Source organism: Herpailurus yagouaroundi, unplaced genomic scaffold (genome assembly GCF_014898765.1).
Source record: "Herpailurus yagouaroundi ecotype Mexico unplaced genomic scaffold, PumYag 221, whole genome shotgun sequence".
Lineage (NCBI taxonomy): Eukaryota > Metazoa > Chordata > Mammalia > Carnivora > Felidae > Herpailurus > Herpailurus yagouaroundi.
This window is the reverse complement of record NW_024412452.1, coordinates 19,954,436-19,967,566: the sequence shown is the minus strand read 5'-3', so window position 1 is coordinate 19,967,566 and position 13,131 is coordinate 19,954,436. Positions and strand designations below refer to the sequence as shown.

The following is a 13,131-nucleotide window of genomic DNA, read 5'->3' as shown; positions in this document are numbered from 1 at the left end:
TTAATTCAGAGTAATTCCAAACGTTAGAAATGAAGGATTTTTTTTTTCTCTATCCTACTTGAGATTAGGCGCTCTTAAGAGGACAGAGGCTGAAGAATGCTAAGAATTCTTCCCTCCACCCAGTCAGGAATGTGTCCTGCTTGGGGTGCTTAGGAAGAATGTGAGGGCTGCCAGATAAGGCCCAGAGCTTGGCCATTGTGGGCTTGTTGCGAAAGGGGGATGGGAGGAGCCCTCCTCCAGAACCAGGCCTTCCTCAAGATCTCCCAGAGGTTGCTCTCTGGCTGACAGTAGAGACAAGAGCTGGTGCTGCAGAACTAACTTCTGCAGACCATGAGTGAAGAGACAGCTCAGCCAGATGTGTGAAACAAAGACACAACAGTGTTCTCAGGCTTTGGGAGAAGTACTCTGGAATCAATACAGATGTGAGCTTGACCACAGGCTGTGCTTCTTACCGGTTAGCTGCATAACCTGAATCAGATACTCTAGGAGCTTGGGTTTCCTCATCTGTAAAATGCAAATAATAATAGCACCTGCCTAGTATAGTTGTGGGGAGCATTGACTAAAATGATGTATATAAAACACTTAGCATAGCACTTGTCCACAAATGGGGGCTATAAAGCCTATTTTTACATACTAGCTTTTAAACAGTTTCAAGATCCTATATTTATTCAATGTTACAGTATATAATGTGCTTTCATATTTGTTACTTCTTTTTTTATTGGTCCCAGTAATTTTTTTATATTATAAAACAATTTTATTTGTCAATCATATCTTAGCAAAACTGGGGAAAAAATATGTGCCTCCTGAGGAAAGTCCACAAACCACCTATGGAATATCTTTCTCCCACATACTGACCCTGAATTTGATCAAGCATCTATATCTAAATGTCAGTTTATAATTACAACTTACAAGAGGCATATTTGAAACAATAGCTACAAATGTAATCAGTAAAATGTAGACGATTTCTTCAACACATAAATTCCAAGGGAGATAAACAAAAAGAGAAAAAATCCTAGAGTGTTACTTCTTTTTAATTGCATTAAGCAATATTGTGAACTTGGGTATCCTAGGGATGATTTGTAGATAGTCATCTTTTAGAACAAGTAATAGAATGTCAGATTTGACAGTTATCCTTGGGTCTTCTCTTAGCTCTTGTCCACACTGTATCCCTATCCCAGTTTTTCTAGTGAACTTCCAGTTACAGCTGCCTCCCTCCTTCCCAGGCATATTGACTCCATTCAACCAGTGTAGCTGCTCTTATGCAAGTTCCAATGGGAGCTTGGAAGAAGCCGTTGTCAGAGGTCATAGAGAGGCTCAAAGGCTTCAGGGATTCTATCAGGTAGAGTTATCCTTGAGGGGCCCTGGGGGGAAGCCAGAATGCCTACTTGACTCCATTACATTTGGGTCTCAAAGTTCAACCTCTGTTGGAGAAGGCCTGCCCTGCTCCATGCTCTTATCAGGGTTCTCTTTGCTTGTTGCTTTGCTTCTGCCAGCCTTTCTTCTCCCTGGGTGCAGTGAAGGAGGCAAGACTGTTGTAGAACTCCCAGAAGAATGTGGTTCTGCAAACCAACTCTGACTCTTGGTGTTCCTGAAGCCATGGTGCCACTCCACTTTCCTGGAGCCTGAGTCTTGATTCCTACAGCTACAGTGGATCTATTGTGTACTTCTGTAGACCTGATTGTGGATTTTTAGTCTCCTCCTGGTAAAGGAGAGGTAAGGATGGCAGTTGACCTATTTCCTGAAGTCTCTGTGAACTTCCTGACAATTTTCTCTTCCCTAGTCTTGGTCCCCTGTAATAATCAGCCATGGACTCTGGACATGGAATCCTACGTCCAGCTGGGAGCAAGCTTACCTCTCCACTGATTGCCTTATTGCTTCTGGGCTGGTTCCTATATAATGCCACCCACGTCTCACTCTAAAATCTCAGAGAAACTTCATCCTTTACTGACAGTAAATATTTTCTGGAAAATACATGCCAAGACCATTGCTTTTATTGAGCCTCTTAAATTCCTAAGCGTATGGCCTGAGGCAAAATGGGACTACAGTTTTCTGAGTTGGCAGAACGGCTAGTGAGCAAGAGACAATGGCTTATGTGAGGGACTCAGGATGGGGTTTGGAGGAACTGTCCTATATGAGAGTTTAAACCTGGGGTAAGTGTCTAAAGCAGAGTCTAAATGATAGCAACCTCTGTTATGGTTATGGCATCAGTTGGTGCCAGGTAAGAGATATTCCAAGGTCTGAGTAGATAAGGGTAAAGGAGGGTTGGCTACATGTGGCCAGGCTGCAGAAGGCTCATTTATGGGAGCAGGATCCAGGCCCAGAGAGGTTGGATGGCTGCAAAGAGATGGAAAACCAGAACCTCAGTCACTAGCTAAAGTTCAGAGCACAGTCAGGCATTCGACGACATCTTTAACATATTTCATAGCCTCAGGCAAGTGTGTGCTTGATGCTGAAAGTGGCCTGAGCACCAGCCTATATTTTTTCTCCAAACACCTTCTCCTGGTGATTTGTCTGCTTTGCCTTCCACTCATGACCATGACTCAGTTACTGCTTCTTCTAAACTATTTAAACACTGTAACTGCCTTCAGCCTTGCCCAATACTACCTTTGACCTGACTCTACCTTTTGCTTTTTATCTCTGGATACAATGCTTATCCTAGGGATGTTTCATGTATCCAAAAACCATTATTTTACCCTATGATAAAATATTACACCCTATGATAAAATGCCTTATTTTACCTAGTATGGTGCTCTTCAGCCTTTCCTGTCTCACTGACCGGCACCATCAACCTCTATTTTTCCAAGCTAAAAATCTGAAATTTATCATAAACTTCCTTCACCTCTCCATCTACCATATGCATATTTCACTACAGTGACTATCCCATCTCTATTCCGCCATGTGGTAAACATCACCAGTATTTACCAATATCCAATTCTTTTCTTTCTGGGCATAGAAGAGACATACTTCCCACCTCATTTTCAGTTAAGTGCAGCCGCTATATCACTAGTATGGACCAATGAAACATGAATAAAACTTTGCATCTTATTTCTGGGCTAAGGTAGTAAAAGAAACCTTCTCAGTCCTCTTTACCTGAAACATCCCTCTTCTCCTGTTGTGTTGAATGCAGAGGTTTTATGTTGAGATGGTAGTGTCACCAAGTCAAAGAAGCCTGGCTAACTGCATGACTGAGAAATAAGCTTTTGTGATAAACCACTGAGATGTGGGGATCATTTGTTACCATAATATAATCTATCATATCCTGACTAATACAATGAGTGAGGCCTGCTGATTCACCACTTCATATGCCCCTCCAGTCCCTTCCCTGCTCTAGCTCAGGACCTCAATATCTCCTACTAGAACTATTGGAAAAGCTTTAAAATGTCTTCTCTCCAGGTTGTCATCCCTCAGACTCATCCTCCAAACCGACATCAGAGTGGTGTTTGTGTAACTCAAATCCAGCCATGTATTTGGGCTACACTGTTTCATTGGCTGCCCATCACTGACATGATGAATAGGCTGGTGACATGACAGGTATTCTTCCTAGCCAGCCTCCTCTCCCATGTCTCTTCTCCCTACATTTTACAACCAGCAACACTTAAGTGTTTGTAATTTCCAGAATAAGCCATGTTTCTTTGCCTTCACTTATGCCATTCCATTTATCCAAAACATCTTTATACAGCCTTCATCTTCTTCTTTGCCTGGATAACTCCTGATTCTTCAAGAATAGCTTCTAATATCACCTTTCTGCAAAGGGCTGGAGGATGATTCAGGAGCACTAAGACATGTACTTTTCCTTATAACATGTTTCGGGATTGTGGAATCAGGAACTTGTACTCTTTCTCAACAATCTCTAGGGCCTGTGAGGTCCTTGCATTTGATCTCCATGGCTGACAGTCTATATTTTTTGTCATTCTTATACATCATAGCATCCTAATATTAGTTAAACTTTGAAATTAGAACAGTCCAAATGTTTGCATGAACATTACCTCTCTGCAATAACACACATTACTTTTATAAATAAAATATATATTATACCATGTTTTATCACTTACATTATCTTGTTTGATCTTCATAAGAAATCTGTGAGGTTGGTATTATTCCTTCCATTTCATAGAGGAGATATCTAAACTGAGAAGTGAGGTAACCTGCCTACTGTCAAACAGCTGTGAAGGCAGAGGTGGCCTGTGACCAACTCTCCTGACTTCCCTCTACCAAGTTGCACTCAAGGCCTCCCATTATGCCATCACAGATACTACAAGGTGGTAACTGGGAGTCTGCCCAGTCAGTGGGTAACATCTGATTCTCCTTCCCAGGGACGGACTCCAGTGAGAGAGACTGGGAGTGTTGGGGGTTCAGGGAGCTGGTTAAGGCACAAGGTCATGGTGCCTTAGTAGCCATAGACTACGGAAAAAGTGATCCAGCATCTTGAGCAGCTGAGTCAAAAAGCCAAGCCAACTACCTAAGCAGTGATTTTTAAGGTATGCACTCTAGCAAACTGGGAGGCCACAAGCATCTTCCTCATGTTCCACAAACTGATCCCAAATGTAAGTCTTGTCTTTGGATCTTACTAGCAAATGGCCCTTGATGTCCTAGATTTTCAGTGTGTGTGTGTGTGTGTGTGTGTGTGTGTGTGTGTGTGTTTCTCTAAAGGCTACTTACTAATGTCTGCAAAATTGTTAGGAGTTGGTAGTATTTCGTATTCATAAATAAGAATTTAGCACATAAGTAGAGTTTACTGAGGACTTGACTAAGTACTCACCTGGCTGCCAGGCAACACTTGGCAGTATTTGCAAACTCCCACTATAAACATGCATGGGCAGATTGTTGAAGGATCCTCAGTTTTGGGGAAGATTGTTCTGTTACCAGTATCAGTGCTATGATGAGTTGATTATTCTTTTCTGTGGTTATTATTCCTGCTTTTTAATTATAAATTACCCTTCTCTATCTTCATCATCATCTATTTTCTTTGAGGTATACTGTTTGATTAACCCTATGGTAGGAGAGTGATATCACCATAATTTATCACCTTTAAGTTCTCTGTAACAAAACATTAGCATGAATATGGATTGCAGTACACATAGAACTGTCTATGTCAATATTGCTAAAGCAGATATTCACACAATCTGAACAAAATGTGTTTGCACAGCAACAGTTTGTTGCTACCAGAGAATTCTTTGGAGAGTAGGAAAGACTGGAGGAGTGTGTGAGTCTTGGAGCCTTTTGCCTCAGGTAGGTGGGACTCACATCAAAAAGTTTGAGAATCACTGGGTGGAGAGGGAGAACTTGGGTTCATTTTAGTGGGATAGAAAGAAATACAGAGACTAGAAGAGAGTGAATATTTGAAGGAAGACTAGGAGGCGGAAATTGGAGACATTTCTGGTTCTGAAGAAATTATGCCTACCATGTCTTTTCAGATGTCTGTGGCCTCAGAATGGATGTGGGAGGAACAGTTAAAGGTGAATACATATCCAGGGGGCCCTATAGGGTAGTCTGTTTCAGGCGCTGTGCAAAAATGCCTTGCCAGGGCAGGTGAGGGCTGAAATCCAGCCTACTGGTTCATTGACCATGAACCCTAGTGCCAGTGAGAGAAACCTTTCTGTAAATTGCCTCTACAGAATGCCATTTAGTAAGTTATTTAAAAGTGCCCCTATGTGCAAATTATGGCCCTTAAGATACTCCAGGAAATCCTGGGCTACTCTTTTTTTCATGGATATACTGAAGGTGGCCACTTTTGCTCACAACCAGAGAAGATGGCTGAGTAACCTAAGGATATTGTACAGGCATTCAAGTAGACTTGAGACTTAGAGAAGAGTCCAGTAATGTGCTTATATTGTGGCAAAGTCAGAACATGGGAAGTAAACAGCCTAGTTACAAAATAAGGTCTTCCTTCAGTTTCTTGAAATACCACCAAGAAAAACTTTCAAATACTGCAAAAAAAGCCATCTAGAAGGAAGAACCCATAGAGAGATGTCTTCTTATTCTGAGCATCTTTGGGTTTAGATTCAGGCAAAAGGAAATCATCTGGTTATTATGAATAATTAAAAATTCATTAAATGAAGCTGGCCAAAATAGAGCTATCCTCTTCAAAAACCAGTTCTAAATCTTTACTGGAATACAATTTCACCTATACTTTGTTATAAGCTTTACACCTCTGTTAAGCACTGTATGCATTCTGTTTCGTAAAGTGATTCTTGTCTTCAAGTAAACTTTAGTGAATAGTAAGATATTATTAAATGTAAGGATGTAAAACAATATTTAGTTTGGCTCCTGAAAGTTATTCATGTTGATTTCTTATCTAGTAACTATTGAGGGAGATGTGCTGACATTGTGCTATTTTTGGAGACTGAATCGCCATATTCCTTTCAGAATTCACATTTCAAAAATGGTAATAGTAGTGTCAGTGGTTACCTTTATTTCATTTACCCTAGTGACTGAGTGACTATTTGGTATGAATAAAGCTGAGGGTTAGCACATGTCTCTGGCACACTAGCCATAATCCTACAGGACTGTGTGGTTGAGAAATTCCCATGTGGGCTTGATGAATTGTACAAGATCCGTTATTTTTGTTTTCTAATGGTTTCCCAACCCACAAAAGTCCAAGCCATTGTATTGTTGGAAGAGCAGGCAGAAACCACATTGCTTTAAAAAGTTTTAAAAAAAATTTAAAAATTCTGAAAACAAAAACAAAACCAAAAAATAAACCAAAACAAAAAACCAAAAAATGGTCCCCCACCTGTAGTCAGTGGAATTTAGGTTCCCAAGGGTTATGGTCAATTTCCATAACTTGCTCCCTTAAGCTATGAGTGGGCAGGCCTATAACATTGTTGTTTGTCTTAATTCTTCACATGTGTGTAAGGGCCAAAAGACATCAAATACAGGGGCTTTGGAGGGTACAGCCATAACAGCAAATAAATGCAGTTATGAAAGATCCAGATGAAGGAAGAAGGGGAAAATGCTGTAAAAGCAATATTCACTCCCATCTTTTTTGTCCCCCAGATGGAGTAGGGTATGTTGTTTTGTTTCCCTTTTGATTCATAACCTGGTGTCAGCACTAGAAAAGAATAAAAACAAGTAACTAGCACTGTAAATTCATAACATGCATTCATATATGTTAGCCTGAGAGTCAAAATAACCATGTTATTAGGTTCATTTTAATGCAGAGAACACTGAGACTTAGGCTACCTGACTCACTCAGGACAACTCAGCTTGACAGGTACAGCCTGGACTCCAAGCCCCATCTTCTGATCCTAAAGTCCATGCTTTGCATTTTTTCAGCATTCTCTAAAACCAAATGGCATCCCTTTTTTTTTCTTTTTTTGACCTCCCACAATAATTCGTACCAGTTTAATCAATCCCCAGGTAATGGAAAACTGATTTAACTCTAACATCAATGTCATACCTGTTACTTCAGGAACCCAGATGCCTCTTGGCTGGTTCTGCCGTTTTTACAACCCATGTAAGTATGAAAAGCTTGAGAACACCATAACCTCCCCCAGAAAGCCGAGGTGACATTAACCTGAATTCAGTCTGGAGGCTTCTCCTGATTTGCTGCAGATCTCACATCACGGGGACCTGTACCTAATAAATTTTAGCCACTGTCATTCCTTTATAATCAGCCTAATTACCCTAGCATTCATATTTTTCTTTGGATTACTTTTGTTTTCCATCTAGTTTAATGTAGTCCTCCATTCCATCTTGACCCCAATCAACTCTCTTAATATTTCAGTCTCTTGTCTGAAGGTCCATTAGGTAGCTAGCACCTGGAGGTGTTAGAAAACCTTATGCCTTTTTCACTGTTGCAAGCGAATACCTATGTATCTATATTACAAATTTCTCAACAGTAATTAAAGACTTGCCACAGACACTCAATACAAAGAATAAAAGTTGTATTGACAGAAACATTTTTAATAAAAAATAACATGGTGTTGACCACCAAATACACAGGGATATGTTGTTAAATTATATAACAACTTGGTTTCAAGGTTAAATCTCAACCATCACCAGCAAAGTGTGTTGTACCAAATGCCCAGAGGTCTGGAGCTAAAACCACAGCTAAACTGAGATTTGGGATATATTTTAGTTTTGGCACATACAAGAAACAAGAGGACAAGGCATGGTTCGTTTGAGCATTTGTTCAAAACATACTGAGTGTATGAATCCCCCACCACAAATTACCCTCTTCCACAGTTCCCATTCAACTTCCAAATAAAAGAAATTGAGAAAGTATTTCTCCCCAAATGTTGAGGGATTTGTCCTTCTTTATGATTTTTTATCAACCAAAGAAGAATCTTAAAGGAAAACACCTTCCAGCCTTGTGTCTTCTTCTTTATGAACTGTTTCATTGGGTTAACGAAAGATCATCAGGTCAGAAAAAAAAGTTCTGCTCCTAGCCGGAGACCTACTCCTGTAAAGACTTTTTACAGTCAGTAAACAGTCTCCCCTGCTCATGCACTCTCTGTCTCTCTCAAGAATAAGTAAACATTAATTTTTTCTTTTAAATTATATATAAAAAAAGATAAAGTATTTAAAAACCTGAATACATGTAAGATAGCATGACTGAAATGAGGCAGTGGCCTATAACAACTGCTCTGGTGACTTCTCACAGCACAATTCTATGCTATTGAGAGTCTTTTTTTTTTTTTAATGTTTATTTTTGACACACAGAGAGAGACAGAGCATGAGCAGGAGAGGGGTAGAGGGAGAGAGGGAGACAGAGAATCTGAAGCGAAGCAGGCTCCAGGCTCTGAGCTGTCAGCACAGAGCCCGACATGGGGCTCAAACTCACTAGCTGTGAGATCATGACCTGAGCTGAAGTCAGACGCTCAACTGACTGAGCCACCCAGGCACCCCGCTATTGACAGTCTTTATCTGAAGTCTGACAAATTTATTTGTAAAATCTGTCTTTGCCAGAAACATTGGCAGGCCATTCATAACCAACCCTTCTGTGCTTAAGAGCTACATAAAATAGTAGTTCTACATAAATACATAGAATAGCTAGAACAACGTAAATTATGGAAAACTGTGTTCTCCCGTTAGTTTTGCACCTGGAAGGAAATACCTAGCCTCTGAATGAATAGTGATGGGATGTTAGGGAGACTGTATCATGTCACAAGAGGGAGTTAGAAGACAGGAAGTTAGGGTAGTATCTCGGAGGACTCTGACTAGGATAAGGAAGGGGCTGAGGTACCTGGGCATATTTATTCCAGAGAAACAAATGTTATGGGAAGAACACAAATGCTGCCACAAAATATTGAAAGGGCTGTTACAGAAAAGATGATTAGATACTCTGTTCCAGAAGGCAGATCATTGGAATAAAATGAAGATGTTGAATTGAATGATCTCTAAGTTCCCTTAAATAAAATTCTGGTGTTTCAAAGTTACAAGGAGAGAGGCTGTGGCTCAGCACAGCACATAAATATGAGTTTTCCTTCAATGGGCAGAGACACCCAATCCTGAAGATATTTTGACATTTGGAAGAAGTCTGGATTGCCATTTAAGAAAAAGGTAGAGGGCATGCCTACATTCTGAGTAAATCAAGCTCTATGACAGCATGGCCTCTCCAATTCTAAGATATTTTAATTCTTTAGTAGGATGTGATGTGTCATAGAAAGTGCTAAATAAGGGGTCTATGTGTCCTTCATTGGCCATGGGGGTAGATACTGTCTAGGTGGAGATTGTTGTCATTCTCCAGTTCTCCCGGCTTGGAAATTGCTAAGAAGCAGATTTTCCAGTGCATTTGAATTAATAGCCTTATTTCTACTTTACCTGGGATTTTTTGGTTGTTGTTCATTGTAAACATCTGTGAAGTTTTTTTTTATAGCAGCTATAAAACCAAAGCCACATACAAGCACGCACCAAGAAAATCCTATACTCAGCCTGGAATGAGGATGTCATTGGATACTGTTTTGCAGATAGCATGTGGTAAACTGATTGACAAAGTCTAGAAATAAATCAAGATTATCCTAACGTTTAGAAATCTGACAGACAGATGGTGCCAACACGTTTCAAGCTCTTAACTAGGTCATAGTCTTATAATAAGTTATGATGTTTCCTGACCTTCTAGGCAGCTATCCTGCCTACCTCTAAGGTTTGGGTTTGGGGGAACAATTTCACCATCAACTACCTATAAATTCTCTCACTGGAAGAACAAGGTTAACAAGAGCAAATTCACCGAACATCCTATTAACACTGAAGTGAAGCTCATCCCAGCAGTTATGAGGGAGCTAAACATGTAAAGGTCATGCACAAGAACAACTTGTATACTAAGCAAGAAATAGAAGACGGAAGGCCAAAAGAAACAATGCATATATTGGGATACCTTCAGCTGCAAGTGCCAGAAAACCCACCTCAAAATGGCCTAAGCAGAGGGAATTTATTGACTTACATAGCTGAAAATTTCAGGTTTGGCTGGACTCAAAGATGCAGATGATGTCCAGACAACATTCACAACGCACTCCCATGGATCTCTCTATCTCTCATCTTCGCTTCATTCTCAGAAGATTCCTTTCACCTGGTGGCCCCTAAAAACTCCAGGCTTACATTCTTCCCAACCCCAAGCCAAATAGAGACAGTACCTTTTTCCCAGCAGTTTTCGCACAAGGCCCTGATTGATTTCATTGGCTTGTTTTTGGTCATGTGCACCTTCTTCACTAATGGTAGAGGCCTAGGGCTGGGGTTATAAAGTCAGCACGTAAACCACAAGGACAGAAAATGGGAAAACTAGGGAAGGAGGAGGAATAAATGCTGGGCAGGCAAAACCCACAGATGTCTATTTGCTAGAATAGCTTCAAGCAATGTGGTAACATCACTGATGTCTGGGAAATTTCTATAGACTGTAGACCCAGGCAGTTGGAGATCCAGACTTTGCTATTTTATGAATAGAAGCTCCAGTTCCATCATAGATGAGGATATAGCAGCTCTAAGCACACCAACCAGTTCTGGATTTTGGAAGGTCTTTAGTCTAACAATCAGTGTCAGGCACATTTGGCACAAGAAGACCCCATATTCTCAGAGTAGATAAGGCTACTCTGTATCAGGCATACATATTGGAACTTATCTAGTAGTGCCATCTTAAGAAACAAAGAACAACTCTGTAACAGTATGGGGATGTGCATAAATGTTCAGATGCAAGTGTCAGTAGTCTTGGTGCTGTATCACTGAGAAGCCCTTAGAAGAGCACAATAGCCAAACGATGGTCTTGGAAACTCATCTTTCATGTGGCAGTGGGTAGAAAAGGGAGGGGACAATAAGTTAAAACCTGGGCTAGACTCCTCTGTGTGGGAGTAGGGGAAATCACTCCTTGAGAAAGAAGGAAAGGTAATAGCTTATTGCTCTGCTCCATTTTCGAGGTGGATGGGTAAGTCTGGACAAAGTAAAACTTTTCAGCAAGTTGAAAAATGAGTTCTTCAGTCAAGGTAGGGAAAAGCCACTATGGAAGAAAACAAAGGAAAGGCTCTAGTTCTTGAGGGTTTAAAATGAGCCATTCCGTTTTAGGAGCCATAATTTGACTTTGAGCACATGAAGACATTGGCATATATGTCCCTTGGGGGCAGCTCCTTTTGCCCACTATTGCCAAACTTTTAGTTACAGTTAGGTGTGGATATGCCTTTTAACAAGAATTTTTATTTCTTAATGATACAAAAAGCCTAAGGCCCATCAATGACTTAAAAGGAAAATCATGTTCCTGTCTTCCAACCTCCTTTTCATGAAGTCTAGCAGGGAAGGAAGGAAGGAGGAAGGGAATTCCATATATTCACTAGGATTGTAATAACAAAGTACCACAGACTGTGTGGCTTAAAAAACGGAAATTTATCATCTCATAGTTCTGCAGGTTAGAATTTTAAGATTGTGGTGTAGATGGTGTTGGTTTCTTCTGAGCACTGTGAGGAAGAATCAGCTCCATGCGTCTTCCCTAGCTTCTGGTGGTTTTCTGGCAATCTTTGGCATTCCTTGGCTTATAAATGCATCACCCCAATCTGTGCCTTCGTCTTCACATGGTATTCTTCCTATGTGGCCATCTGAGTCCAAATTTCCCATTTTTATAAGGATACCAGTCATATTGGATTAGGGCCCTTGCTAATCTCTTCTTTTTAAAAATTTTTTTAATGTTTATTTATTTTGGAGAGAAAGAGACAGAGCATGAGCAGGAGAGGGCAGAGAGAGAGGGAGACACAGAATCTGAAGTAGGCTCCAAGCTCTGAGCTGTTAGCACAGAGCCTGATGCGGGGCTCAAACTCACGAGCAGTGAGATCATGACCCGAGCCAAAGTCCGATGGCCAACCGACTGAGCCACCCAGGTGCCCCCTAATGATCTCTTCTTTACTACCTCTTCAATGACCTTTGTTCCAAATAAGGTCACATTCTGAGGTACTGGGGGTTAAGACTTCAACATATGGGGGAGGGTGTGCACAATTCAAACCATAACAGTCCATAATCATTCTTAATATTCCAGAGGTTATAAATGGCTGCACATTTTGCTCCAGTGTTTGAATTATAGCACTAAATATATACTTAATATTATGATGGCATTGGGGAGGGGAGTGTACACTTCAGAATTCCCTCTTTCCCATCACTGAGATAATCCTGGTGACTGAAGGATAAAAAAACAGATTCTTCCAGCTTGAAAGATTTATATATCTTTTGAGTCAAAAATTGGAGGAAAATCAAAATTCCTTTTGTATAAAGGGACTGAGTCTTTGACTTTCCAAGCAACAGGAGAGGAGAACCCATTGTTACTTTACTCTCAGTAGGGACAGGAGAATACAGTGCTTCTCTTTCTACTCCCCCTCTCTGAAGTAGGAGCATGGGAATGGGGTTGGTTAATTCCTAATTTGGCTTTTGAGAGCGATTTCTCCTATTTCTGATACAAACTAATTGATCACATGTTGCTGCAAATACCCACTTGCCCAGTGTGAGTGAGGCTTTGTGCTGAACAAAAAGAAGACAGCCCTACATTTAACCACAGTCAAGTCCTTTGTGGGGCAGACAGGAATAACATGCATGATTGCAACCCATAAATAATACACCTCATGTCATCTGCATTTTGCCTACCCTTTAAAACAGAGTCTGCTATTCCCGGACAAGCCAATGTTAATCCTAGACTCCTAACTTCAGGGCCAGTTCTTGCAGGGA

The 13,131-nt window shown here is 40.7% G+C and overlaps 1 protein-coding gene and 1 long non-coding RNA gene across 3 annotated transcripts in view; one reads left to right on the top strand and one right to left on the bottom strand.

The window, feature by feature from the left end:
* Positions 1–1,013: 1,013 nt before the first annotated feature.
* Positions 1,014–4,166, bottom strand: LOC121019117 (uncharacterized). Its single transcript, XR_005785466.1, has 2 exons — positions 4,053–4,166; positions 1,014–2,334 (listed from the first exon to the last, which is right to left on the bottom strand). It is a non-coding gene; the product is annotated as an uncharacterized LOC121019117 (long non-coding RNA).
* Positions 4,167–4,313: 147 nt separating this feature from the next.
* The window catches only part of EHBP1 (EH domain binding protein 1), a 364,778-nt gene continuing 355,960 nt past the window's right edge, over positions 4,314–13,131 (top strand). The window contains exon 1 of one of the 2 annotated variants that reach the window (XM_040458288.1): positions 4,314–4,544. Coding sequence is in view for 1 of the 2 variants with exons in the window: in XM_040458291.1 (XP_040314225.1) it covers positions 4,543–4,544 (2 nt within the window). In the remaining variant the exon portion in view is untranslated. The remainder of the gene's footprint in view (positions 4,545–13,131) is intronic. The other variant, XM_040458291.1, reaches the window with a different exon arrangement.